A 27,404-nucleotide genomic window follows, 5' to 3' on the forward strand; every position below is an offset into this window, starting at 1 on the left:
GTGGCGTTTGGGTTCTCTAGAGTCTGACAGCCCCTCCATCATGCTGCCCTGTTCCCGCTCGTCGCTGTTGCATGACGTGCTTGGACTCTCCAGGCGTTGCTCGGAAACCTCAGCATCCGAGACCCCTCTCACCCCCTCGTCGTGCTCTCTGCTGACCCCTGGTGGTCCCCTGACACTGCCCCCCCCCCAAGATAGGTTGAGATCTATCTATCCTCTGTCTGCACACATACATAGCACATGTTTTGTGTGTCTGCAGGAGAAAGGTGGCAGTGGCCAAGCAGAACTATCGCTGTGCCGGATGTGGCATCAGGACAGACCCTGGTGAGTGATGGATTTGGCAGAGTTCTTGAGGCCCTGTTTATGTTATTTTATGTTACTTGGTTTTTAAAAAAGCACTTTATAGACAGCTTAATGTTTTAGAAATCTCTTACGCAGTGTACAAGATTTTTAAAGACCCTATTTTTAAAATGAAAAATACAATGTAAAGCCAATAAAACAACTATATGGGGGACATATAAAAGAGGAATTGTAGGATTCAAAGCATTTCATGCAAGGTCTGAACTTACAGGTTGGGGAAAGCCCAGGCAAAGGGTAAGTCTTCACAAGACATCTGAAGCAACTGTTAGCTGCTGTTTCACATGTGACAGAGGGAAGGGCATTCCAAAATAAGGGGCAATAGCAAAAAATGCTTATTTTCAGGTCACCACCCTCAGATATTCTGCAGGGTGCAGTGCCGTGTGTAGAATTTCCCCAGATGGCCTGAATTGATCTTATGGCTGAATGCAGGGGGAGGCAGTCTTTCACGTAATGAGAAGAAGTCATTGGACATAGCCCTGTAGCTGTTTGGCAACTAGCGCAGTTTCTTCAACGCTGCCTGAACCTTCAAAGATTTTGTCTTAAAAGGTGGTGGGTGGTATTAATTTGATTTGAGTGGGGCGTCTCTGTATTAATTACTGTTGGCCACTTTGTTCTGAACAGAAAAGCAGAATATAACCAACCAACTAACTTTGACGTGGTTCAAATACAGTAATGAACTGGTAGGGATGAAATTCACGTTCCATATATTTATGTACACATGCACTGCACTGGGGGTGTTGAAACTGGCACCTTGAGCAGGATACCTTCCTTTTGTTTTTGGCATGACTTGTGGATAGGCTCAGCCCCCGTTCCCCAGGAGGAGTCTGAACACATTCATTCATTCATTCATTCTCTCTCTCTCTCCCCCCCCCAAACCCCATCCCTTCAGACTACATCAAACGCATGCGCTATTGTGAGTACCTGGGTAAATACTTCTGCCAGTGTTGCCATGAAAACGCTCAGATGCTCATCCCCAGCCGCATCCTGCGCAAGTGGGACTTCAGCAAATATTGCGTCAGCAATTTCTCCAAGGACCTGCTAAGCAAGATCTGGAGCGACCCCCTCTTCAATGTGCAGGACATCAACACTGCCCTCTACCGCAAGGTCAAGCCGCTCAACCAAGTCAGGGTAAGGCAGACTGAGTGTGAGGTGCCCGCAAGTGTAGGTTTTATACCTGTTTAAGTGTCAGGGCTTCTGCCAAAGCTGTCTCGGGAACTGTAGATTTGTGAGAAAGCTTGGGAATTCTGTAACAAAGAACATTATGCAACCTGGTGGGACTTTATAGCTTATGTTTCAAACAAGGATCTGCAAAGTTCTTTGCCTGCACCTAAGAAAGAAACACGGCTCTTCTAAATTATGTGTTAGTTTAATATACATACGTTGAATTGTACCTGCCATTATTGCATAAGCATCTTTTGGCTTTCTGTGCTTTTGTGCGTGTGCGCGGTGGGAAAGAATTCTGTTACATATCCCTATTCAGAACCGCAAATCCCACAGTTCCCTGGGTTCCAATTTTGTGTGGGAGAGGAGCAGATACATGCTCTTAGGCTACGTCTCACTCCCCACCACCCATATCTGGAAATATGTCATCCTTTTCTACATGCAGGGCCAATTTGCACGCACACATCCCTTTTTTGAGAGAGAAAATTACTGAATCTGAGCCAAGCGTGCAAACCTCCAGGTCCATCTTTTCCATTTTTTAAGCCAAGCCTGCGCCTCTGCCACTCAACTCCCCCTCCTTACGCATAGAAATCTGCCCCAAGCACATTTGCAGAGCCCCTTTGTTTTCATTTTCTTTCTTTAAACCTCTGCTCAAAACCTATCACTGATGTAAATTGCATTTTTATAGTAGCTTTCCCCACCCCTGGAATCGTGTGTGTGCAGCAACTGTTACCGAGCACAGGATTCAGCACCCTCAGAATCTCAGCGCTTTTTTCTATTTATATAAAGTTTCTAACCCTTAAGGCTGTGCAGATCACCTTGCAAGTGTGTGGTTGAAGCCTGGTGAAGTCTCAGAGCAACAGAAAGGACAAGATTTCTGGGGCGTGGAGCTACAGCGCCCTGCAGAATACTCTGCTCCACCCCAGAACTACAGAAATGAGTAACCTAAGCCAAAACACTCAGATGCAGCGAATTTGCATGCCACTTACACAGACTGGCGTTTCTAAAGCAGCAAAGCATACCCAAACCTGTCTGGGGCCGTCCAATTGTTATTTCTTCTAGCTCTTGCACCTAGTTGTTGTTTTTTAATTTCCCTTTTTCGTTTACCCCTTCCTTTTTAGCCATGCATCCCACTGGGTTTGGGAAACTCAAAAGTCCCTTTTGAGGCAGGGCCAAGTCCTGGGCCTGGGTTTTTGTTCAGCTCCTGGTCTTTTCCACAAGAGATCAGGGCCCTGCGGGATTTGACATCTTTCTGCGGGAGCCTTTGGTCAGGGCTCAGCTTGACTCCCCTTCCCTTTTTGTATAAGAACTAGTATGAAAGAGGCCTCCCAGCATTCTCAAAGGCCCATATAAGATCATGATGAGCATTTCCTGTTCCCAACCCAAATCCTGCTGAAAGCCATCTAATTCAGGTTTTAATTTTATCCTGACTTGTTTTTAAGAGGCGATTTAATCATTGTTTGGTTTTATATCAATGCTTATATTTGATGTTAGAAGCCCTGAGCCCAGTCTCAGCTGGAGAGGACGGGGTACAAATAAAAGTATTATTATTATTATTATTATTATTATTATTATTATCATCATCATCATTTTATTTTTCAGCTGTTGAGAATCCAGCTGTACCACATGAAGAACATGTTCAAGACCTGCCGCCTAGCAAAAGCGTAAGTGCTGTGGGATGCAAGCAAAACGACAGAAGCCCAGCAATGGGGGTGGAGGAGGTGGGGGCGGCGGCACAGAAACAGTAGTGGAGAACTGCCCAGGGCTGCATCTCCTCCCATATAGCTGCATCTCCTCCTACAGAACGTCTATAGGACATGCTCTTGCACCACAAGGAACCTGGGCCGCCCCCACCAGCATAAGAACTTCTGTACCTCACTTTTAGTCTTTCAGGCAGCTCCACCCTCCCTACGTTGAACGGAAGACACATTCTTCTGCTCCTTGCTAACCTCTAGGCCTGGGCTTGAGCAAGACAAGAAGTCTGTTGCAACTGTCCTCCGACTCCACCTGGTCAGTGGGGTTGAGGGATAATTCCCTCTGCTTCTGTGCATAGGGGTGCGCATTGTGTACCAGTGTCAACTTGTCACGTGTGAAGATTGCACAGCTGTCTATAATTGTCAGCAAGTGTTCAGCTGCCCAAACTGTCATGCGTGACGTTCGCACAAGGGTCTAACTATGCGAATGTAAACACCCCCACCCCCCCAATACACACACACTGCATCAGAGATGCATAGACCTTGCTGGGTTGTTGGAACGAACCTTAGTAACAGCAGCAGCAGCAGCAATTTTATTATTTACAGTCATACCTCGGGTTGCGCTTGCTTCAGGTTGCGCGTTTTCAGGATGCGAATGCGCCAAATCCGGAAGTACCAGAACAGGTTACTTCCGGGTTTCGGCGCGCGTAGAAATGCTAAATCGTGCTTTGCGCGTGCACAGAAGTGCCGGATTGCGCCGCACACATGCGCAGATGTGGCGCTTCAGGTTGCGGGCTTTTCAGGTTGCGAACGGGCCTCTGGAACGGATCCTGTTCGCAGCCAGAGGTACCACTGTATATGCTGCCCATCTGGGTTGCCCCAGCCACTCTGAGTGGCTCCTGACAAAATATTAAAAGCAATACGACTTGTAAATGGAAAATAGCCGTTGCGAGGGAAAGGAGCAGTAGGGCAGTGAGATGATAGAGGGGAAATGTGTAGGCTTGAGCTATTGAAGAGCTCTGCCAGCAGCCTTCACTTTCATCAGCTAGTCTTAGTATTCACTAAGTGAGGGCAAGGAGCATTCAGAACAGAACAAGGCTGCTTTGTCATGGTGCCGATTTCTGACTTGTTCCTGCAGGCTCCTGGATGCCTTTGACACCGTTCCAGGTCACTTGACAGAGGACCTCCACCTCTATTCCTTGAATGACCTGAGTGCCACCAAGAAGGGGGAGCTCGTTCCTTGCTTGGCAGAGCTCCTCAAGGCAGGTACCCTGCACGTTGAGAAATGCATGGTGGGTACCTTTTTACTCCCCCCCCCCTTTCAGCCCCTTCCCGTCCTCCCAATTTGTATTGTATTTGTTTGTCCGCTGGGTCAAGTTTCGCACAGAAGCCATGCTGGGAGATCTGGATTTTCCCAGGCAGTGCTCTGGGTGCCAGGGAGGCTGATCTTAACCCTTCCTAGTGAGGCAGCTCGAGCTGCAATCTCTATGGGAACATCGGTGGGGGAACTTAGAATCTCTCTTGCACACAGCGGAGAGGGTAACTTTGGTAGACTTCTTGTAATAGAGCACCACCTGCACTGCTAAACTGAAGCTGGGATGAAGCTCGTTTGAAACACAGTACCTGTTCTGGCTTCCCCCACATCTCCCTTCACCCCCACAAGAACCGTGGGAGTGTTGGCATGGGGACCCTGCAGAACAGTATGGTGTGGGAGAACTGGCGAAGATTGGGGGCCCTGCATTGCATAAGCAGAAATGCTTACTGCCAGTGTTACGATGGGGAGAGGTGACCCTCTTGGTAGTTCCATCACCTTCAGAAGTTGGGGTGGGGTGGCCCAGGAGAAGTCATTCTCTATGGCATTGTAATTCCCTCCCCACAGAGGTGTGTAGGGCACCTTCATTCTACGGTTTCTGTGGCATTCTGAAGCTTCCCCTCTTTATCCTAGCTCTTGACACATGGGAAGTATTTTCAGGATCCACCCTGTTCCTTGGACTGGAATTTGTTTCAGCTGTTGTAAATACTGAATTATAAATTGTTGTGACCAGCCCTGGACCCTGGGTAATAAATTGAAATTATAATTCCAGTTACAGGTAGGTAGCCGTGTTGGTCTGCCATAGTAAAAAAAAAAAAAAAAATCCTTCCAGTAGCACCTTAGAGACCAACTAAGTTTGTTCTTGGTATGAGCTTTTGTGTGCATGCACACTTATCTGAAGAAGTGTGCATGCACACGAAAGCTCATACCAAGAACAAACTTAGTTGGTCTCTAAGGTGCTACTGGAAGGATTTTTATATTTTTTATTTTGTTTTGAAATTATAATTTGATTGATTGATTGATTGATTGATTGATTGCAACAACAGCAAATCCTAGTGCAGTGCCATTGGTGGATACAACAATATGTAATCACATACAGTCTTGCTGTAACCCAACCTTCACGACCTGTAACCCATATATAAGGGCACACACAACAATAGCTGGTGAAGATGCGGCAGAATTATTTCTGTGCTGCAGATTGGGTGGCCAAAGTTGCTTGCCTAAAGCCCTCAATGCCTGAGGCAAGATTTTCACTGGGGTGTTTGCGATTCCTTGGCGATGGTAGTTAATGAGATGGCAGGTAGCCTTGTTAGAGATCACTTGCCACTTTTGTGGAGCTACAGTGCCCAGCGCTAAACAGATGCCCATGGAGGTTGCTTGAGGGCGAGGCAAGGGCGTTTGTGTCTCTCCTTGTGTGTGCACATGCTACAGATCCAGGGCTTCTCTGTCCCTTCGGAAGTAGGGTTGCAGCTTCTGCTGGGCTGTTCTCCTTCACTCCCCTCCGCTTCTTCCTTTTCTCCCCCTCAGCTGTGCCAGGCCAAGGGGTTCATCTGCGAGTTCTGCCAGAACGAGGAGGACATCCTCTTCCCCTTTGAGCTGAACAAGTGCAGGACGTGCGAAGGTGAGAACGGGAGCCGCACCCCCTGCGGCTGGGTGTTTTGAGGTGTTGAGTTGACTTTGCTAGCTGCTCATTTCCCTCTCCCCTTGCAGAATGCAGAGCCTGCTACCACAAGGTGTGCTTCCGCTCAGGACCCTGCCCCAAATGCGAGCGGCTGCAAGCGCGGAGGGAGCTGCTGGCCAAGCAGAGCATGGAGGCTGACATCTCGGACTACGAGGAGGAGGAGGAGGCCGTTGAAGGAGCAGCCACGTGACAGATGAGAGACTGTGGCTTGATGCGTGGCCTCTGCCTCCAGGGACTGAACTGACAAGAGAACTCAGGCTGACTCTTCCACAGCTAATAAGCCAACGTGATGGGAGCCTTTGGGTGGGGGTGGGGAGTCCCCCAAAGGGTTATTTTGCACTTGCCTCGGGAGGTTTCGGCGCTTCCCTTCCGTCTGAGCCACAGGGCTAGGGAGAGAGTGACTTGCTTGCTGTTTCCGCCAACAACTTTGATGCACTGCGGAGCCCAGCTTCGCCGCCACCACAAAGAAAGCAGCAGCTGGCTTTGCCTTGAGCGCCTGTACCTCCGCCCACATGCCACTTGGGAGAAGCTGGTGGGTGACGCTGGTGGGCTTATGTGGCTGAGCTCCTGGCCGAGTTCCAAAACACTCCTAAAGGGAAAACGGCCCCCGTGGAAACTTGTTATTTGCTGTATTGGCTGCTGTGTGCCAGAAGAGGCAGCTTTTATGTTTTTCTTTTGCCAAAACCACTGCCTATAACTCTGTATACTTTTGCTGCTGAATGTCATTTATCTGGCCCTAAATTTTTGTGCCTGAAGGAAGACAGAGAACTGAAAGGGGCATTCAACCCTGCCCTTTTGTTCTGTTGGGAGCTGCCTAGCTACAGTAAATACTGGGGGTGTGGAAAATCTGCTAGTACCTAGCAGGGGAAGCTGAGAAGGGTGGGGTGATAGTTGGCAGACCCAAGGTTCCCACAGCTCTTCTCAGAATGATCTGCCCACACACCCCAACACCCTGTTAGAGAGGACATGGCTCCTGCTTCCTTCCCTACCACCATTTCTTCCAATTTGCCTAAAAAGTCTTTTTCTAGCAAGGGAAATGTGGATTGGCAGCTTGCAGAAATAACTGTACCCTTCCAGGATGCTGGTTTTGGCAGGGATTCCAGTTTAAAGCCTACGTAGGGCAGAGCCCGGGGCTTTCCTGTTGTGGAAGTTAACCTCTGGGCTCTTCCTTAGATCAGAGAAGATTTCTGACACTTTTGCAGCGATGCACTTGCTTCTCCTGCTGATATTTCTGCTGTGTTTCTGTCTTGACACCTAACCTCTAGGACGTATCCAGGTCTGATGGTAAATTGGTAGGTGCCTTTTGTTGTTTACAGTACAGGAGATTTCCCATGACTGGTCAGGTTTCATGATCAAGCAGGCCATGAGGGTGGAAAGGGGCAATTCTTTAGTAGGATTGGGGGGGGGGCAGAAATGGTGCTGAAGATTGCAGTTCATTTCCTCATTCTTGCAGAAGCATGGCAGGGTCCCTAAGAGCAGAGCTTAAAGCAGCCTTCATACTCCTGATGTTTAGGCTCAATGGAAGCTGCAGTCCTGGAAGGGGTGCTAAACTGGAGAAGACCGGCTTTGGCATGCTGGCGAGGTGGTGCTCTCTTGTTAACCACCAGCCATTCTGCTAGAATTAAGGGCTGAAGGGGAGTTGCACTGAATATAGCTTGGGTTCATTCAGACACGAACAAAACTTCCTTTTCTCATATTAATAGTTGAATCTCTTTGTCAGATACCTCTAATTTGGTACTTGAAATGTGGCTGTGCTTCTAATCATGTAGGGTTCTTCCACACCAACTAGTCTTTATACTCTTTGCCCTGCTCCTGTTTTGCAACGCTCTCTCCTAGCGCCTTCTTGCCCACCTCTGCTTCCCGTACCTTGTTCCTCAGCAGAGAGGTGTTCAGCACCCCTGCTTAATCTCCAAGAGTCTACCTCGTCTCTCCAGGCTTTTTCATCGGGGAATATCTGGCCTGTGGGGCTTGCTGTCATCACTGGCAGCAAGTCTTGCAGGATCCAGAACTCCGCAGTGCAGCCAATCCCTGCTTTTGGCACGGATCTTCCCTTTGCAGTCTGGCTTTGATATAAAGACAGGCTGCAGAGGAAGAAACAATTGAGAGCGCTTAAGAGAACCCTTTCAACATTGGGTCGTCTGTCAAAATGACCTGCGGAGGTGGAGAAACTTGGGATCTGGCCTGCTAGCTGTATTCTGTGCCCCAGCCCTGCTTTAACGCTGCTGGAATCTTGTCCCAGGTGCCATGTTGCCCTTGCGATTTGGTGCCCTGACAGATGTGCAACTGGTGGCTTCTGTGAGGCACCAGCAAACACCCCCCCCCCCCGTGTGCAGGTGCTGTAGGGGATGGGTGAGTGTTTGGCCAGTTTCAGTGGATACTTCTGCAAAGCCCGACGTTTCTCTCCGTAAGCCAATCATTTATTCGATCTCTGCTCTTGCTTGCCTGCAGCCCTCATAGCATATACTTGAGTTATGCGCCATGTGATTGGCAGGATTATCTTACACGACTTCATCCCCTCGCAGATGCCGGTATTCCTTTTATGATGAAAGCACTTCACACCCTTATCAACTAGGTGTATCCTCACAAACTTCTCCCAGACTCTTCTATGTGGCAGTTCCTGTGCAGGGGGAGAATAAAATGGGAGGGCCTCTGATGGCTGTGGGGGCAGCCTTCTCCTATCAGATGCTACTGTATGGCAACATACCCAATTCTGTATACGGTGCTGTTCCGTAACAACCTCCTAGGAGAGCGCATTGTGTGGTGTGGTCTTTCAGAGTGCTCTCCCGTGTTGCTGCCTGGAAGCTGGAGATTGTATGTATTCCTTGCAATATGACCAGACCTTCAAAGGCAGCTGGTTCTTGGGACGTTTGAAGTGGCCCAGTCTGAAAGGGCAGTTGGTTTGTGGACGTTAGTGAGGGTCAGTGTGGTCTGTAGGTAGAAATGGCATGATGTCCTGAGGAAGGAGGAGGTGGCATTTTTTGGCATAGGTCAGTCAACTAGCACACAACAGAATCTCCTGCAGGAGGCAGCATATGTGCTCTTGTGCTGGCCTAGATTGCAAGACCCATTTTTTAAAGGTGGATAGTAGTGTCATTTTAGCTACTGTCTTTTTTAAACTATTCAGAATACACTAGAAAAACCCTGACCGAGGTAAGTTAAGCAGGAGATACAGTTGACAAGCGTGCAAAATGACCACAGTGATGCTCTGTGAAGATTTGCTTAAAGAATGCCATATAAAGGTAGTATTCCTCCTACCTGCTTTTTCTAAGAACAAGACCTGAGTGTTTGCAGTGTCAGGAAGTTGCCCCCTTCTGCTCAGACACGGCCTTGGAAGGTGTTGCCCTGTGGCTTCCACTTGCTGAATGCAGTGGCACCCTTTTAATGCCCTCCGGGCTGCTGCTTTTGGCAGGGCTGAAATATCTATGTGTTGTTTTTTAGCTCCACGTGTAGTTTGCTCAGAGTATGCCCACGTCCAGAATTTATAAAGGAAATGTTGAAATAATTGACTTAGGGCATGTTCAGAAAAAGTCGGTGGTTTGGTGAACCAGCGGTCTGGAATATGGGTGACTGGACCAGCTGAAGCGAAGGAACAAGGAGCCAGGAATACAGGTTAACTCTCTCAGCAGGGTGGATGCTTGCAGGATGGAGATGGGGGCACACCACAAGCACTCTGTTGACTGAACGCCTTGGGTGTTTGTGGGTTGGGTATTATGGCGAGAGAGTTATTGGTGTTTGGTGGCAGTGGGGCGGTCCATCCACCTCGCCCCACCCCCAAAGACAGGGGTGTCTCAAAGAGCACTGTGGGACCACTCCTCCCATTTCCTGTGCCTTCACAATTCCTACAGCAGCCTGTTACTATTCTCTTGAGATCAGAACTCTACAGAAAGTGCTTCCCAAATAATTCCTGATCTAAGGTTTAAAAAACACAATAGCGACAGGTTTGCAGCAGCATGGAGTATTTCATGCATTTTGAACCCCTAATTTGCTTCAATTAAGAGCATCTCTCATTGATAACTGTTGAAGAACAACATCTGTTATCTTGATTATGTACATCAGTTCCCTTGACTGCCAAAAACCCCCCAGTACATGGCTCTGTGTTTTGCGGATTGGAGCTCCCCCTTGCCATCCCCCCTGCCTTTCAAAAATAGTTTTTACTTATTCCAGGGCCCAACTACACTTGATGCTAATCATGTGCTTAAAGAAGAATGCTTAACTTGCCCGCTTTTATTCTGGAGGGGAGGCAGAAAGCAACCATAGGGCTCCAGTCTGAAATTTGTCTTCTCTACTGAATATCACACCCTCCTGGCTATTTGCCCCCAAATGTGCCGTGAACAGAAAAGTCATATGGAATCCTGGTGATTTTTTTCTCTCTCCCAAACGGTGGCAGCCTGGCTAAGTATCTTTTTCTTATTTTAAATGTGATCATCGTCAAACGAAGGTGAGTGAGTGAGCCCTCAGCCTTGCGTCACGAACAGTCTCAAAGGATTGTAAATCCACACTGCAATCCTTTACACTTAAGAAGAAATTTGGTGGGTTTTTTAAAAAAAATTATATATAATTGTCAGCACTTCTGTTGATGACATTTCTTGTGTTTGTCAGTAAGGCCCTCTTTAAAAAAGCTATTTTCCAGGACAGACTTTTGCCAGCCTGGCGCTCTCCATCTGTCTATGGGGCTACAATTGCCATCAGCCTTAGGTGGTGCAGTTCTGCTGCCTGGGGGCTGATGAGGAAAGAACAGATCAAAACATCTTGAAAGCACCAGGTTGGCAAAAGCTGTTCTAGAAGCACTGATCTAAGTTCCAAAAGGGGGGCGTTAGGTTGTGGGTCCCCCCCCTTTTACGTGATAATTACGCGGTCTCCTTTCTGCAATGCCCGGAAAGCACACAAAGCGAGAATGTAATGCACAGCGGAATGGTTAGGAAGCCAAATAAATGGCCAACCCTGATGAAGCTGTGATCGATTTCTGGTATGCCCACGGTTTTGCAGAATGACTGCTGTCTATATTGTAAATGGTATGTGAAAGTTCTTTATAAAGAGTTAACGGTGGAGTTGAAACCAGATATCCACCTGCTGTTGACCACAGAAATGCCGTCCATAATAAACTACACTAATAAGCATGTTTTTGCGGTCTGTTTTCATTGAACATGGGAACGCCTCCTCCTTCGTAGGTTCCAGGCTCTAGCTTTGCTGGGCTGCCATCTCCTGCTACTGCCCACCATTCTGCCATGAAGAAGCATTGTAAAAACCTGTCTGCTATGTGGCACGCGGCTTGGGGATTGCATAGCAGGTAGAGAGCGAGGCTTCAGAAACGCAGCTTGACCTACTGTCGCTTCCGGTTCCGCACCATCTTAAAATGGTGAGCAAAACCTGCCTCTTTGCACTACAGCCGTGTGTAACATTAGGCTGGCCTCAGCCGCTGTGAAAGAGGAGACGTCAAACGTTGCCCTTTAGCCACTCGAGGATTACTGGGAGAACTTTTGAGGGCTGTACTTGCGCTCAAACTGGTCCACGTCAAACTTCCTCTTGCAGCCAGCATAGTTCATGTAGCGGATCTTGCCAAACACAGCCCGCTCTGCCCAGCCTTGGTCGTGGATCCCACAGATAGACCACATGCAGCCTGATGGGAGGGGAAAGAAAGAACAAACAGGTCTCTGCTTCTGCATTCTTCCTCCCACCTTTCTTTGCAGTGTGCTGGCACAGACACAGGTCTGGTGAGTCCTGCTCTGCAGGGGGTTGGACTAGATTGGCCCTTGGGGCCCCTTCCAACCCTATGACTCGTATGATACAACCACCCAGCCTCTTCCCATGACTGACCTACGTATCCATTGGGGTCCCGGCCATCCAGTTCATAGCGGTCGTTAAGGTAGATGGAGAATTTCAGGGCCTCCTCTGGCGAAGTGGTCCACTCCAATATTTTCTTGGCCCAATACATCCTCAGGAAGCCGTGCATCTTCCCTTCATGAACCATCTGGAGCTGAAGCAGAGGGATGGAAAGATGGATGAAGTGCCATCCCATTGGATGTCAAAGAGAGAAACCATCATATGACTTCCTGTATCAGGAAGCTTTCGATGTTTGATGTTTGGGTGTGTTCTTTTATACCTTGTTGGAGTGGATGGGGATGTGTTTATGGAACCAAAGGGGTGGTGGCCCGAAAAACGGGGGCGCACTGGTTTAGATAAAAGGCGAGTAAAGGGGGGACTTTATGGGTATCCCATAGGAGCAGCTGGTTGGCCATGGCGAGAAGCAAGTTCTCCATCACCTCTTCCTGCTCCATCGCTATTGTTCACACGCCCTTCAACAGCAGTTCCCAGAGTGGGTTACTACAGTTTTAAATTCAGAATCAAAAACAGTTAAAACTAATGACAGGGATGAAGTGGGTTCTATGCTCTTAACCCCACAAGCAGGAAATAAAAACAACTGTACACATTCAGAAACTGCCCTTCAGAAGTTAGTCTGCCACTGAACATGGAGGCTCCCCATTTAGTTAGTATGGCTAAACAGACCTTTTTTTAAACCCCCTTTATTTTTATTTTTTATATATATATTTTAAATTTTCTGTTTCATGACTTAAAATACTCATTTAAACATCCTTAAAATATCAATGACTTCCCCCCCTTCTCTTACCATGGTTTCATTTTACATATCATAAATCCCTGCATATTTTACAAAAACTAAACCATTCAGATTTCCATTATTACACCCATCAAAACTTATTTACACTGCTGACTTTATCTTAATGCTGCCAATGGTTTCAAGTGTACAGAATTATTTCCCATATATTCAATAAATGTTTCCCAGACTTCTCTAAACATATGTTCTTCTTGTTCTCTTGTTCTGTGTGTAAAATCGGCACGCTGAGCATATTCTGTCAACTTAAGTTGCCATTCTTCTTTAGTTGGGACCTCGCTCGTTTTCCATTTTGGGGCTAACAAAACACGGGCCACAGTAGTGGCATACATAAATAACTTTTTTTGACACCTTGGAATTTCTATCCCTAATCCCCCTTTAAAGCCATCTAATCCAGCAGCCATCACAACATCCGGTAGCAGAGATTTGTACCACTTAACAAGGTAGGGTGTAACTTTTCCATTCCGATCAAGCTGCTGCTCCAAAGAGTTCTAGCATTATTGGAGAGTGTTAGGTTTGGAGCTTTCAGGGTTAAAGCAGCTCAACAGTTCGCCCCTCCCACAGGGAGGAAGATGTGTCATACAGCCGGGTATCTGCTGTATGCAATGTCTTTGTGATTTATGTGACGCACCGTTTATTTCTTGGTCAGTCTTACTTTCACTTTTGACTGAACCGGAGCGGCAGACATGTCGTCCGTGTCTCCGGGAGAGTGTCCGTGACTTATATGTCTGTAAATAAAGCATGCTTGCTTTGAAACAACCCAGGCGTTGTGGAATTTATTGCTGGCACGAAAGGCACACATACCGTTGTGCAAGAAGAAGAAGTAAGAGGTTTGAAGTTTGAACAATGCAAAAGGCACTGGAGAAGCAGAGTAATGCAGAGGAAGCGTAGCTGGACACCACTCCAAGTGCTAAACTGGTTTTGAGGCTTTTCCAGTTTAAACCAAAAACCCAACAGAGAGGGAGATGCAGATCTCCAAGCATGTGACAGACATGTGCTCGGGGAAACCAGCACATGCCCATCCAAAGACGGGTCCTCACACACCTTTGGAGTTTAGATTTACCTGTGCAGCGTTCCAGAGAGGGTCATGAGTCTTTGCTTTCTCCAGCTGTTCCAGTGTGTACAGGTGAGGTCGCTTGTCTTTGGCGTGCAGCTTCAGAGTAGTCTTGGCCCAGTCATAAGCCCCTTTGAATGGTACAAGGCAGAAAAGATGATGGTTAAAAAGTGTTGTTCAAGAGTCTCCTCCAGCACCATAATTCAAAAGGTTAAAAAGTAATTGAGCCCTATTAAAATGCAGCAAAATATGGAGAGCGCAAAATATGGTCTGAAGCTCAACATCAAAAAAACTAAGATCATGGCCACTGGTCCCATCACCTCCTGGCAAATAGAAGGGGAAGAAATGGAGGCAGGGAGAGATTTCACTTTCTTGGGTTCCATGATCACTGCAGATGGTGACAGCAGTCACGAAATTAGAAGACGCCTGCTTCTTGGGGGAAAAGCAATGACAAACCTAGACAGCATCTTAAAAAGCAGAGACATCACCTTGCTGACAAAGGTCCGTATAGTTAAAGCTATGGTTTTCCCAGTAGTAATGTATGGAAGTGAGAGCTGGATCATAAAGAAGGCTGATCGCTGAAGAATTGATGCTTTTGAATTATGGTGCTGGAGGAGACTCTTGAGAGTCCCATAGAATGCAAGAAAATAAAATCTATCCATTCTTAAAGAAATCAGCCCTGAGTGCTCACTAGAAGGACAGATCCTGAAGTTGAGGCTCCAGTACTTTGGCCAACTCACGAGAAGAGAAGACTCCCTAGAAAAGACCCTGGTGCTGGGAAAGATGGAGGGCACAAGGAGAAGGGGACGACAGAGGATGAGATGGTTGGACAGTGTTCTCGAAGCTACTAACATGAGTTTGGCCAAACTGCGAGAGGCAGTGAAGGATAGGCGTGCCTGGTGTGCTCTGGTCCATGGGGTCACGAAGAGTCGGACACGACTGAACAACAACAACAAAATGCAGCATTATCATAAAGGTAAAAAGGTAAAGGACCCCTGAACGGTTAAGTCCAGTCAAAGGCGACTATGGAGTTGCAGCGCTCATCTTGCATTCAGGCCGAGAGGCAGCATTTGTCCACAGAAAGCTTTCCGGGTCATGTGGCCAGCAGGACTAAACCGCTTCTGGCGCAACGGGAAACCGTGATGGAAGCCAGAGCGCACGGACACGCCGTTTACCTTCCCACCGCAGTGGTACCTATTTATCTACTTGCGCTGGCGTGCTTTTGAACTGGCAGGTTGGCAGAAGCTGGGACAGAGCAACGGGAACTCACCCCATCGCGGGGATTCAAACCACCGACCTTCTGATCGGCAAGCCCAAGAGGCTCAGTGGTTTAGACCACAGCGCCACCTGTGTCCCTGCATTATCGTATCGCGTGTAAAGGCAAACGTTGCAGAAGAGGTGTCCTTGCGGAGCAGAGAAAGGAAAAACAGGTTGGCCCATTTACCTTCCACCTTGTCATAGTTCGGGTTGTAGTAGCAGAAATTGTCCGCCAGCTCCCTCCGCACCACGGCCTCTTCAATGAAGGCTTCCGCCGATTCCTTGTACCGGCTACGGAGCTTGCGAACCTCCAGGATTGCTCTCTGGACGGAGATCTGACCTGTGGGAGGGCAGTTACTGTTCAGTGGGCTTCTGAGATTCTCCTGCAGACCACAGCAATCTTCTGGGGGTTCCCACCCTGCGAGAAGTGAGGTTGCAGGGAACCAGGCAGAGGGCCTTCTCGGCCGCCCTGTGAAACGTTCTCCCATCAGATGTCAAGGAAATAAACAACTATCTGACTTTCAGAAGACATCTGAAGGCAGCCCTGTTTAGGGAAGTTTTTAACGCTTGATGTTTTATCGTGTTTTTAATATTCTGTTGGGGGCCGCCCAGAGTGGCTGGGGAAACCCAGCCAGATGGGTGGGGTATAAATAAATTTATTATTCTTATTCTTATTATATTTATTATGTACTAGGTGCCTTAAGGGGTCTCTCTCAAGTAACCTGGTCTGGAGCTGTGCAATTGCCATCTTCATATTCAAGATAATGCCACTATTGATCGGTAGTTGTAACAACGAGCTCATATATGCTTATATTCATGTGTGTTGATATAAGCTAATTGGCTTGCTTTTAAAGTTTTCCTTATCTGTGGGGTTTGGGGTGCTGGGCTCTCAGCCCAGAATGGAGAATAATCTGAAAGATTTGGGTACCTGCCACCTATGCCCTCATTGGGCAGGTGAAGCGATGGGAATGCCTGGCCAAAGGGAATCATGCTGCTTGGAGTATAAAAAATGGACGGATGTTTCCTTGGGTATGGATAAGCATCTCCTTGCTACGGCGTGCGTCCCGTGTCTGCAAAGGCTGGGAGAACGGGCAGACTGGCTTGCTCTAAGTCTAGTGCTGTAAGCGCTAGAAAGGATCACTCCGACATCTTTGACATCCTTTGGTACCCCTGCCTCCAAATACTCCCACAATACTCCCTCCTTTGGAGCAGCAGACCAGGGAAACAGGGCCACAGGGATTTACTCCTTCCCTTGGATGTTGCTCATGAGTAACGACAAGCCTTTAGGTAAGCTAAAACTATTTATTGTCCATAAAGGAATTACAGAGTCTCTGCAGCCATGGCTGCTGAGTCAGTTTCAGTTTCTCGGAGTGAAACCAACGGCTCGGCACCCTAAAATGACGTCTGCGTCTCCTCCTACCCCCCCTCGACTCATCTTCCTGTCTGTGACTGACGGTGCTGGGTCTCCGCTCTGCCATCCCCAGGCCTGGCATCTCCCTCTCTTCCGGAGACATTTTCTGACGGGGGCTGGAGGAGGAAGATGAATCTGTGGAGATTATGGGTGGCTGTTCTCTATAGCCCAGTGACCCCCCTTCCCTGGAGGAATCGCTGTCTTCCCTCCCAGCTCTAGCTTGCTCCTCTCTCTCTCCCTGCTCCTCCCGAGTAGTCCCTCTTTCCCTGACAGTACCCAAACCTTGAATTTGCTCAGCAGCAAACTGGCAGCCAGAGCAGATCTAGTAAGGAAGGTGTTTATATGCTGGCGGTGGTTTGCCCCCACAGCCAACCTAGCAGCCTCCGTATCAAACCCCAAGGGTAGCCCCACATGGAGCGCGTTGCAGTAATCAAAACATCTAGAAGGCCACAACCCTAAATATTTTCCTCTGCTCCTCCTATCCCAGCACAATTTCTAATACCAACGGAGATCTCTTTCATATGCCGCTTCTTCTTCTAAAGGTTGCTACCAGCCCTAAACGTTTTTGGGCAGAGCGGACAGCTGATCTGCAACCCACCCAGGGTTTGGCCACCTCTGAACCCCGCCAAGGGTTTGACCCAAGCCTTGCAGAGGACCATCTCCCCACTCACCAAAGTGGAACCAGGGCGAGAGGTTGCTCAGAGCCGCCCGGTTGGGATTGTTCCTGTCTGTGCCGAAGAATTTCAGGCGCTCCTTGATGAACTCTTCCAGCACTGCCAGGCCGGCAGCTGTCCCTGGCTGTGCCCAGGGCACCTCCTTCACGGAGCGGTCGACCTGCAGGCTGGCATAGCAGGCGTCCCAGTCGACGGGCTGCAGAGTCAGAGAAGGAACAGGGGTGAAAGCCGGCAGAAAGGAGCAGCTCTCCAGGCAAAGGTTGTTCCAGCAATCCTTAACACCCCAGAGCTAATGAGAGCGTGGGCATCATTGATATCCCGCTTTATCACTAGCCGCTTTGAGACTCCTTCGGGTAGTGAAAAGCGGGATATCAAATCCAAACTCCTCTTCTTCTTCACTACCCGAAGGAGTCTCAAAGCGGCAAACATTCTCCTTTCCCTTCCTCCCCCACAACAAACACTCTGTGAGGTGAGTGGGGCTGAGAGACTTCAGAGAAGTGTGACTAGCCCAAGGTCACCCAGCAGCTGCATGTGGAGGAGCGGGGAAGTGAACCCGGTTCACCAGATTACGAGTCCACCGCTCTTAACCACTACACCACACTGGCTCTCGAAGCACACTCCATTGTCTCTCGAGACAGACAGATTCCAAAAAACAACAAAGGAAATGGTAGCACTGATAGGTTTCTGTTTTATCTATATGCCTGACGTATTCCAGCTACCCAAGCAGCGTCAGCCATGCCTGGGAATGAAGAAGAAGATGATGAAGAAGAAGAGTTTGGATTTGATACCCCGCTTTATCACTACCCAAAGGAGTCTCAAAGCAGCTCACATTCTCCTTTCCCTTCCTTCCCCACAACAAACAATCTGTGAGGTGAGTGGGGCTGAGAGACTACATAGAAGTGTGACTAGCCCAAGGTCACCCAGCAGCTGCATGTGGAGGAGCGGGGAAGCGAACCCGGTTCACCAGATTACGAGTCCACCGCTCTTAACCACTACACCACGCTGGCTCCCTTACCCCGAGTCAGACCATTGGTCCATATAGCTCACTACTGTCCACAATGACTGCCAGCAGCTCTCCAGGGTTTCAGACAGGGAGTCTCTCCCAGTGCTTCCTGGAGATGTCTGGATTTGAACCTGGCACCCTCTGCATGCAAAACAGATGCTCTACTGCTGAGCTACAGACTTTCCACAGCTTTTCTGTCCCAAGTTTGATCCAGCTGCAGTGAAGGGCTAAGGGGGACCTGATGGAATGTCTGCAGTAGTTTGCCAATAATTACAAATGTAAAAAAAAAAAACACAGAAAAAACAACCCAGATCCCTGCTCCCAATATTGAGTGCTACCTCTGCCTGGAACTCCGCGGGATAAGGGTGCCTGATGACAGGGGGGAATTCGGTGAGAAACTCAGCCAGCCGGTCGTGGATTTTCCGGCGGATAGTTCTGGCCCCATACTCCTGCTTGTCGGAGGCCACCCAGCAGGGCACAATGTTGTGAGCATCCACCTGGAGAAGGAAAGCAAGAGAAACTGCAATTGCACACAATTCCCACTATCCTAACACTCGTCATACAAAAATGCACTTATCCAAACCCAAGGAATTAATACCCAAGCCTCCTAGAATTGCTATGTACACCACAGATTCAGATATCCAAACAGCCAGACTTGCATGTAGTGCTGTAAATGAATTTGCAGCCTAAAACAAACCTTACTTTTTGTGTTTTGCTGCTTCATGGCAGCCGTTTTGCCAAAAACCATGTTGGGAGGGAGGGAGCTGGAGAGATCAGACAAATAAGACAGCGTTTTCCTTTTTTATTTGCCTTCTGCAAGGTTTCAGTGGGTTTTCTCGTCATTTGGGGGTAAAATTCCGCGGTTGGGAACGCATTAGAAATTTCCCCATGGGAATCAATGGAAACTGTTGACTCGTTATGCAAACATTTGCCTAATACATGATTTCATGAGAATGCATTGTGTTAAAGTGTAGAGACAGGGGAAATAAGGATCCCAGGAACTTCTACGGCAGCCCTTGCCCATCTGGTGCCTTCTAGATGCTGTTGGACCACAACTTCTCTTTGTTGTTGTTGAGTCATTTAGTCGTGTCTGCCTCTTCGTGACCCCATGGACCAGAGCATGCCAGGCACGCCTGTCCTTCACTGCCTCTCGCAGTTTGGCCAAACTCATGCCAGTCGCTTCGAGAACACTGTCCAACCATCTCCTCCTCTGTCGTCCCCTTCTCCTTGTGCCCTCCATCTTTCCCAACATCAGGGTCTTTTCCAGGGAGTTCTCTCTTCTCATGAGGTGGTAAAGTATTGGAGCCTCAACTTCAGGATCTGTCCTTCCAGGGAGCACTCAGAGCTGATTTCTTTAAGGATGGATAGGTTTGATCTTTTTGCAGTCCCATGGGACTCTCAAGAGTCTCCTCCAGCACCATAATTCAAAAGCATCAATTCTTCGGCGATCAGTCTTCTTTATGGTCCAGCTCTCACTTCTCTTAACAGCCACCAATTAATTGTGGCATCAGCTTTTCTGGGATGAAGCTTCCTTTGTCAGATTCAGTGAACGTGACGGAGGTTGTGAGCTCGGGAATCCAGGCAAGATGGTGGAATGCTGCTTTGAGGGAACCACGACATCCGTGTCACCATGGAGACACCCCCCCCCCACTGCCCCGCAGCTCTGCCCAGATCACACCCCAGCTGCTGGACTCCAGGCCTCCCTACCTGGACAAAGGGCACATCAGGTGGCAGCCTGGCCTGGACATCTTGCACCCACTGCATGGGGACGCGGAGGGGGGCGAAGTCCGTCACCACCCCGCCAATGCCGTGGGTCGTCACAAAGGGGGGCAGCACGTCCTTTGCGAAGCCTATGCGTAGGTGGAATGGGATGCTTAGTTCCTTACACTCCTAGGAGACATGAAAAGGAAGCAGAGAATATCTGGTCACACAAGAAGCTCGTGGTATCGATTCATAGACTACCGGTTAGTCTAGCTCAGTATTTACCACACTGGCTGGCAGCAACTCTCCAAGGTTCCAGGCAGGGGACACCTCCCGGGTCTACCTGGAGAAGCCAGGGGCTGAGCCTGGAACCTTCTGCATGCAACGCATGTGCTCCACCACTGAGTGATGGTCCTCCCCTAAAAGATACAAGTTTCTAGTCCTCATTGTTCTGAACGAAGGGCGAATTTGAATAGGAAGCCGGTTACATTATAAGCTGCCTTATACCAGACCAGTGGTCCCTGTCGCCGAGTACTGTCAACACTGACTGGCAGTGACTCTCCAGATTTTCAAACAGCGGTCATTTCCAACGCTACCTGGAGATACCAGGGTTTGAATCTGGGACCTTCTGCATTCCAAGCACGTGCCCTTCCACTGAGCTGCTATGGTGTCCATCAAAAAGGAACAAAGCTCTCACAGGTACAGATTTTTAGTTGCACGCTATAAATACAAGCCTGTGTCGTGACTATCCTGGCTACGAGTGCAACTATTCAGGTACCAATTGTTTATTTTAAGTCTGTCGCACAGCTGCAGACATACACCTGCTCGGCAACACAAGTACCCCCAAATGAAGCCCCAACTTCTCCTAAGTTTCCCAGACAGAAAGCATAAGTCACCACAAAAAAGTGAAGTTGGCACACTTCGCTAACATCTCCAAAAGCCTGACTTAGCATCCAAAAGAATAAGAGCACAGAAAATACAGGGTGAGTCCTTTAAAAGAGGCCCCATAGAACATGTGTACTCTGTATCCACGGGGCCCCTTTTAAAGGACTCACCCTGTATTTCTGCTGCGAGAGGACCCCTACCCTTGTGCTTCTGCACAAGTCTCTGCTCTGAGCACTCCCCTCGAATGGAAAGAGGAAAGCCCAGAGTGCTGCCTCTTTCATTGACCCGAAAATCCATTTTCTTTGGAGAATGGGTTGCTCTGCTGGGAAAGTGAACGATCCAGCCACACCTGACCGCAGAGACCCAAGAGGAAAGGCCAGAGCAGTTAATCATGCAGAGGTGCTGTGGGAAGACTCCTCTGCCTACAGCTGCTTTGGGCTTGCAGGGTATTTACAGCGTCCGGCACTCAGCTGCGAATGACAGCTGGCCGCAGCCTGGTGCCCTCAGGATGTTTTGGACAAAGACTGCCATCAACCTTTCCCAAATGTCTGCAGTTGATGAGCATTTGGGAAGAAGAAGAAGAAGAGGAGGAGTTTGGATTTGATATCCCGCTTTATCACTACCCGAAGGAGTCTCAAAGCGGCTCACATTCTCCTTTCCCTTCCTCCTCTGCAACAAACACCCTGTGAGGCGAGTGGGGCTGAGAGACTTCAGAGAAGTGTGACTAGCCCAAGGTCACCCAGCAGCTGCATGTGGAGGAGCGGAGACGCGAACCCGGTTCCCCAGATTACGAGTCTACCACTCTTAACCACTACACCACACTGGCTCTCTGGTACGGAAGAAGCTGATATGGCAAGGTTTGCCCACTAGAACGTCTCCGCAATCCAAAACCACTTCTGACACCGATGCAACGTCTCCCCGACGCAACGCCGGTACCTCAGCGACTTCCTTGAGGCCTCTGATCAGGAAGCCGAAATGGCGGATGGTAGCCTCCAGGAACTTGGGCACCAGGCAGAAGCAGACATACAGCGGCAACTTCTGCTTCAGGGCCAGTCGCTGGGCATAGAGAAAGGCCCAGTTATCTGGGGAGAGAAAGAGCAGGAAAAAGCTTAAAGGAACGGCTCTGCAGCACATGTGGCTGAGAGTGTAGGGGGCTCAACAGGCATGCAGCATTTGGCCTTCTCCAAACCTCTGTGCCAGCTTGATGGGAGCAAGTGCCCCAGTTCTGAAGGCAAGGCAGGGCACCTAGTGGCATACAGTGTTAGCTCAGGACCGCAATACCTCAAGGACCGCCTCTTTCCATATGAACCTACCCAGACCCTGAGAACATCTTCCAAGGCCCTCCTTTGTGTGCCTCCTCCTCGAGAGGTCCGGAGGCTGGCAACATGAGAACGGGGCCTTCTCTGCAGTGGCTCCCCGTATGTGGAATGCTCTCCCCCAGGGAAGTTTGCCTGGCGCCTTCATTATATACCTTTAGGTGCCAGGCAAAAACGTTCTCTTTAACCAGGCCTTTGGTTGACCTGATCAACACCCTATATACCCTTTTAAAATGTGGCTCTTTTGGAGGGGGGATTATTATTGGGTTAATGTTTTTATTTTGACTTTATGTACTGTGATCTTTTTTGTGAACCACCCTGAGATCTCCAGGTATAGGGCGGTATATAAATACATACATACATACATACATACATACATACATACATATTTCCTTCCTCCCCAGGTGGTTGGAAACCTGTTGCTATTTCTGCAGCTGGGTCTCAGAGGGTCCCTATCTCCAGCATCCTAGGGCTGCCCAATCGGCATGAACGGGGGATATTTTTAGCACATCTAAACACTGAAAGCGAAAGGTGCTTCGGCTTCAAGGGAACTGTGTGCAAGTTCTGCTCCATACAAGGGAACTTCACAGGAAATTCACGCAGGAACCAAACGCCGGAGCTCCCTTGAAATCAGCTGCCCTTTATAATCTGTTACTTGCGACTTGGTCATTTTAACCCACATGCCTATTTTATAGTTTTCATCTTTTAATTTCCATCCAGTGTTATAGAATCCTAGAATTGCAGAGTTGGGGGGGACCCCCGAGAGTCATCTAGTCCAACCCCCTGCACTGCAGGAATCTCAGCTAAAGCATCCATGACAGATGGCCATCCAACCTCTGCTTGGAAACCTCCAAGGAAGGAGAGTGTGTGTTGTTCTCTTGTGTTTCATACACATTATAAAATGAAATAAGTAAACTTTACAAGAAAGAGCCTGTTTGCACACAAAAATATTAGATCTGGCCGAAAGTCAACACAGAGAGACCTGCATTAATTATTGCAATGCACCCCTGTAATTGTTATTACTGTATAATTGCATAATTACAAAATTATTGTGTAACTTGGGAAGGTTGTATAATCTTAGAAGGGGCGTGGCTTTATCAGGAAGTGAGCCGGCACTTCTGAATTTGCCACAATGCAATTGCATTAAACATGGCAAAAGAATGCTCTTTCCCAATGTTTTGCCAGCCTTCACCCCCAGCCACTCAATCCCACCAATTACACAGAGGGGAAGGGGGGGGGACAGGATAATAATAATAATAATAATAATAATAATATAATTTATTATTTATACCCTGTCTATCTGGCCGGGTTTCCCCAGCCGTTCTGGGCGGCTTCCAACAAAATATTAAAAAATACAATAAGGCATCAAACATTAAGAACTTCCCTAAACAGGGCTGCCTTCAGATGTCTTCTAAAAGTCAGATAGTTGTTTATTTCCTCGACATCTGATGGGAGGGCGTTCCACAGGGCGGGCGCCACCACCGAGAAGGCCCTCTGCCTGGTCCCCTGTAACCTCACTTCTCGCGGGGAGGGAACCGCCAGAAGGCCCCCGGAGACCCAAAAATAAGCCAGGGCAGATTGCGGATTCCAGACACCGGCCAAGCTCTCACCTTGCACTCTCTGATCTCGCGACATCCAGTAGAGGATGCCCCGAGCATCTTCCTTGAGATCGGGATCTTGCGAGATGAGACGGACGCGCTTCTTGTTGTACTTGAACTCTGCGACGGAGGGCGCCGCGTCCAGGCGGGCTCGCTTGACGGCTTCGGCCAGGGCAGCCGATTCTCTGCTTCCCACATCCCCTTCCCCAGCTGCCTTCTTAGCACCAGGCGGTGCCCCTGATTGCCTTCCATTGCTCTCCAACCCATCAGGGAATAGCGCTCCCTCTTCTGCCCCTTCCTGGTTAGACTCGGCTGACTCGGCTGGCTTCCGCTTTCTCCTCTTCTGGGACATGGCTGGCCTCGCCCCGGGGAGCACAGAGAGCTTGCGCGCCAACCACGAGACCCAGGCGGGGCCCGAATGGGGAGAGACGCAAGCGATGACCCTCCCGGGGAGCAGGTTGGAAGGAAGAAGCCGCCTGCAAGCAAGCACACACATAAGAACATCATTGGTGGATCGGGCTATGGGTGCCTCCATTCCAGCAGTCTCCAACTAGAGCCCATGTTGGTGTGGCAGTTAGAGTGCCGGAAGAGACCAGGGTTCAAATCTCCACTCAGTCGACAGTGAAATTGATGGAATATGCAGAACTGGATAAAATGACGGGAAGAATCCGGGAACAGCGGGAACAGAAATTCATCAAAGACTGGTTAAAGTTTACGAATTATTTGAAAGACAATTTGCAATTGAATACGCTAATAGGACTTCAAGAAGTTTTGTAGTTAATGTGTAGAAATATTATTGTAAGTAGGGTAGTTAGAGTAAGCATGAAGTTTATGATAATGTAAGCAATGGTTGATTAAAGAAGTATAACACTAAGATACAATTTTGAAAGCCATGTGGAAGGTCTGAGGGAAGTCATGGCTATGTCAGCCAAAACTGGAAAATGTATATGAATGTATGTTTGATTTTCTTTGTTGTAGTATAGTATAAAATAATAAAAATTATTATTATTATAAAAAAACAAATCTCCACTCAGCCACAAAGATCATTTCCTCTCAGCCTAACCGACCCCACAGAGATTTGAAAAAGAAAACTCAAGAATCCCGCACAGCACCTTGAGCTCGTTGGGAGAAAGCGTAGGATAGAAATGCAGCAAACAAACAAACAAACAAACAAACAAACAAATGCATGCCCTTCAGGTACTTTAGACAACAACTTCAGAACACCTGGAGGGCATGCCTTGGGGAATCAGGATGTGAAGTCAACAACCCTCCCCTATGGTTTGTCCCCAGTATCTGCTATACAGAGGTACACTGTCTCTGGGCATGGGGTCTCCATTTAGCATCCATCCAAGGCCACTGGCCTCTTCCTCATGGAGGCAAGAATCAGCTGGTTTCGTCCAGCATGTGGCCTCCCAGTTTCTGCCTACAACTCCCATCAGCCCCTGCCAGCATGGCCAAAGGGTAGGGATCATGGGAGTTGTAGTTCAGCAACATCTGGAAGGCCAGAGGTTCTCTTACCCCTGCTCTAAGCCGAGGTGAACTTTGGAAATATGGTGCCTTGAGCAGGGACAAGATTTGGCGCCCTCCCTCCCTAAATATTTCTTATTTTCACAACAATTCTTTTTGGAACAGTTGCTTTTCTTCTTAAAGGGCGCACTGAAACTTCGCATTATTACAAAAAACAGAATTTGTTGTTCGGGAACCACACGACTCTAAATCCAGCCCTGCCTAAGTTATTTGGTGATGTTTGTTTTGCACACAGAATCCTGGCTTTAAAAAAAGAGGGAGAAAAGCACAGGTAGCTGGCCTAGAAACAACCTTCACAGTTGCTGCCAGTCAGAGTGGGCAATACTGGGGCACTAGTTGAACTCAGCACTTCAGGCAGCTCCTGCGTTCAAACCTTAGAGCGCCAATTTGGTGAAGGTGGTCTAGAGCAGCGCACTCAGCCTCTTCGCGGGACTGCTGTGCTCAGGCTTACTCTAGAGCAGAGCTAGACCAGGTCTGTGCAGTGGGCCAGAGGGAGAGAGAACCGGGCAACGCGAATGATTGTGCGGTCCAGCCCAGGGACCAGACTAAGGAACTTCTTCTGAAAGAGGAGAAGAAACAAAGGATGGTTAACCCTTTTATCACCCCATCCTTTGCAAGGCGCCTCCGTTTCCCCCCTGCCTTTCTCTCTCTCCTGATCCCCGCCTCTTTCCCCTTCAATTCCTCCTTTGCTCTGTTGTTTTTCCTCAATTTTTTTTCTTTGGCCTGTAGGGATCGACGGGGGAGTTCCCCGGATTTGAGGCTGGGGGAAGAAAGGGAAGAACGATAAGCCCCTATTATCCTGGCCGCACTTTTTTGGGTGGGTGGGGGGTAGTAACAGAACAAGCCTTCCCTGCCCCCTTCATTCGCACAACGGCCCTGCAAGGTAGTGTCAACAGGACAAAACAAAATAAAAAAAATTCTTTCCAGTAGCACCTTAGAGACCAACTGAGTTTGTTCTTGGTATAAGCTTTCGTGTGCATGCACACTTCTGCATGCACACGAAAGCTTATACCAAGAACAAACTCAGTTGGTCTCTAAGGTGCTACTGGAAAGAATTTTTTTTTATTTTTTTTTTACTATGGCAGACCAACACGGCTACCTACCTCAACAGGACAAGTTATGTTGTGCTGCCACGGTAGGGGGGCCGGCGGCGGGGGCAAGACCCGCCATGGATGGGGGTAGCGGACAGGGGCTGCGACCGGCCGGCCCCTCTCGCCGGCACTCACCGGGCGCAGAGCTCTCCGCGTGGGCTTCCTCCACTCGCGCGCCAGGCCCCGCTTACACAACGCAGCGGCGGAGGCTGGGCGGGGAAAGAGGCGGGCTTGGCACCGGGAAGCCCCTCCCGCCGCCGCTTCTCCTCCCGGCATCGGGGAAGCGGAACCCCGCCAGGGGCCGCCGCAGCCTCGCTTTCCCGGCCCGGGGCGGCAGATTCACTTTGTGAATGAATCGCCGCCCAGCGGATGGAACGTTGCAACATTTTACACTCGCGGGCCTCTGACGTCACGTGTTGTTGCCTGAAGCACGTGGCGGGACGGTGGGGGGGGGGGGAGGAACGCTGGAGCGCCTGACTCTCGCTGGCTTTTCCTCCAAGCGATGGGTGCATCTCGCAGGAGGGGGGCGCCACTCGAGCTTCCCTCCCCCCAAAAAGAAAGAGGTGTCCTTAATAAGGACACCTCTTTCTTTTTGGGGGGAGGGAAGCTTAGTCTGCAGAAGGTTGATGGTCCTTGGCCGCTGGGGCTTGTCGCCACCCCCTCCATTCGTTCCCCTCCCACCCCCACCCCGGGCATGGGCGTAGCCAGGGGGCAGCTGCCCCCCAATCAAGTAAATAAATAAAAATACTGAAATAAAATTAAAAATTGTAAAAAGATTTTGACAGGTTTTTCTGAGCACTTGGTTGGGGTCAAAAGAGCTGTTCAAAACAGCTCTTTCAAAACAGCTGTTGTTGGGACAGTTCATTCCGAATCTGCTGCACAGAGCAAGACAGAGGATGGCGTCACGTGCGTGTCCTGCCCCCACCTCGAACATAAATCGCCCATGCCCCCGGGGCAGTAGGCCCGTGATTACCGGTAGCAGTGAAGGGCACATGGGGCTTGTCCACCTGGGAAGGTCGTCGTCGTTTAGTTGGGTCCGACTCTTTGTGACCCC

The 27,404-nt window shown here is 49.0% G+C and overlaps 2 protein-coding genes across 6 annotated transcripts in view; one reads left to right on the forward strand and one right to left on the reverse strand.

Annotated features, from left to right (window-relative positions):
* The window catches only part of RUBCN (rubicon autophagy regulator), a 45,463-nt gene extending 38,581 nt beyond the window's left edge, over positions 1 to 6,882 (forward strand). For 4 of the 5 annotated variants that reach the window (XM_033150893.1, XM_033150895.1, XM_033150894.1 and 1 more), the window contains 6 exons: positions 257 to 321; positions 1,247 to 1,485; positions 3,121 to 3,182; positions 4,351 to 4,504; positions 6,052 to 6,145; positions 6,235 to 6,882. In XM_033150893.1, coding sequence (XP_033006784.1) covers positions 257 to 321; positions 1,247 to 1,485; positions 3,121 to 3,182; positions 4,351 to 4,504; positions 6,052 to 6,145; positions 6,235 to 6,395 — 775 coding nt within the window. In that variant the 3' untranslated portion in view covers positions 6,396 to 6,882. The remainder of the gene's footprint in view (positions 1 to 256; positions 322 to 1,246; positions 1,486 to 3,120; positions 3,183 to 4,350; positions 4,505 to 6,051; positions 6,146 to 6,234) is intronic. The other variant, XM_033150897.1, reaches the window with a different exon arrangement.
* Positions 6,883 to 10,751: 3,869 nt separating this feature from the next.
* Positions 10,752 to 26,598, reverse strand: LOC117047595 (deoxyribodipyrimidine photo-lyase-like). Its single transcript, XM_033150899.1, has 10 exons — positions 26,486 to 26,598; positions 23,745 to 24,208; positions 21,755 to 21,900; positions 19,940 to 20,122; positions 18,571 to 18,729; positions 17,227 to 17,425; positions 15,332 to 15,484; positions 13,897 to 14,018; positions 12,020 to 12,179; positions 10,752 to 11,822 (listed from the first exon to the last, which is right to left on the reverse strand). The coding sequence occupies exons 2-10, from the start codon at positions 24,082 to 24,084 to the stop codon at positions 11,668 to 11,670; spliced, it is 1,617 nt and encodes a 538-aa protein (XP_033006790.1). The 5' UTR covers positions 24,085 to 24,208; positions 26,486 to 26,598; the 3' UTR covers positions 10,752 to 11,667.
* Between the last annotated feature and the right edge of the window lie 806 nt (positions 26,599 to 27,404).

This window comes from Lacerta agilis, chromosome 5 (assembly GCF_009819535.1).
Source record: "Lacerta agilis isolate rLacAgi1 chromosome 5, rLacAgi1.pri, whole genome shotgun sequence".
Classification (NCBI taxonomy): Eukaryota; Metazoa; Chordata; class Lepidosauria; order Squamata; family Lacertidae; genus Lacerta; species Lacerta agilis.

What these genes read in the sequence shown, in the direction of transcription:
- LOC117047595 (XM_033150899.1), bottom strand. Translation starts at nt 24,084, where the DNA reads ATGTCCCAGAAGAGGAGAAAGCGGAAGCCAGCCGAGTCAGCCGAGTCT. An exon ending in GCCTCAAGGAAGTCGCTGAG is followed by an intron (nt 20,123 to 21,754) that starts GTACCGGCGTTG and finishes CATGTCTCCTAG; the next exon opens with GAGTGTAAGGAACTAAGCAT. An exon ending in CTCGCCCTGGTTCCACTTTG is followed by an intron (nt 15,485 to 17,226) that starts GTGAGTGGGGAG and finishes GCCCTCCCACAG; the next exon opens with GTCAGATCTCCGTCCAGAGA.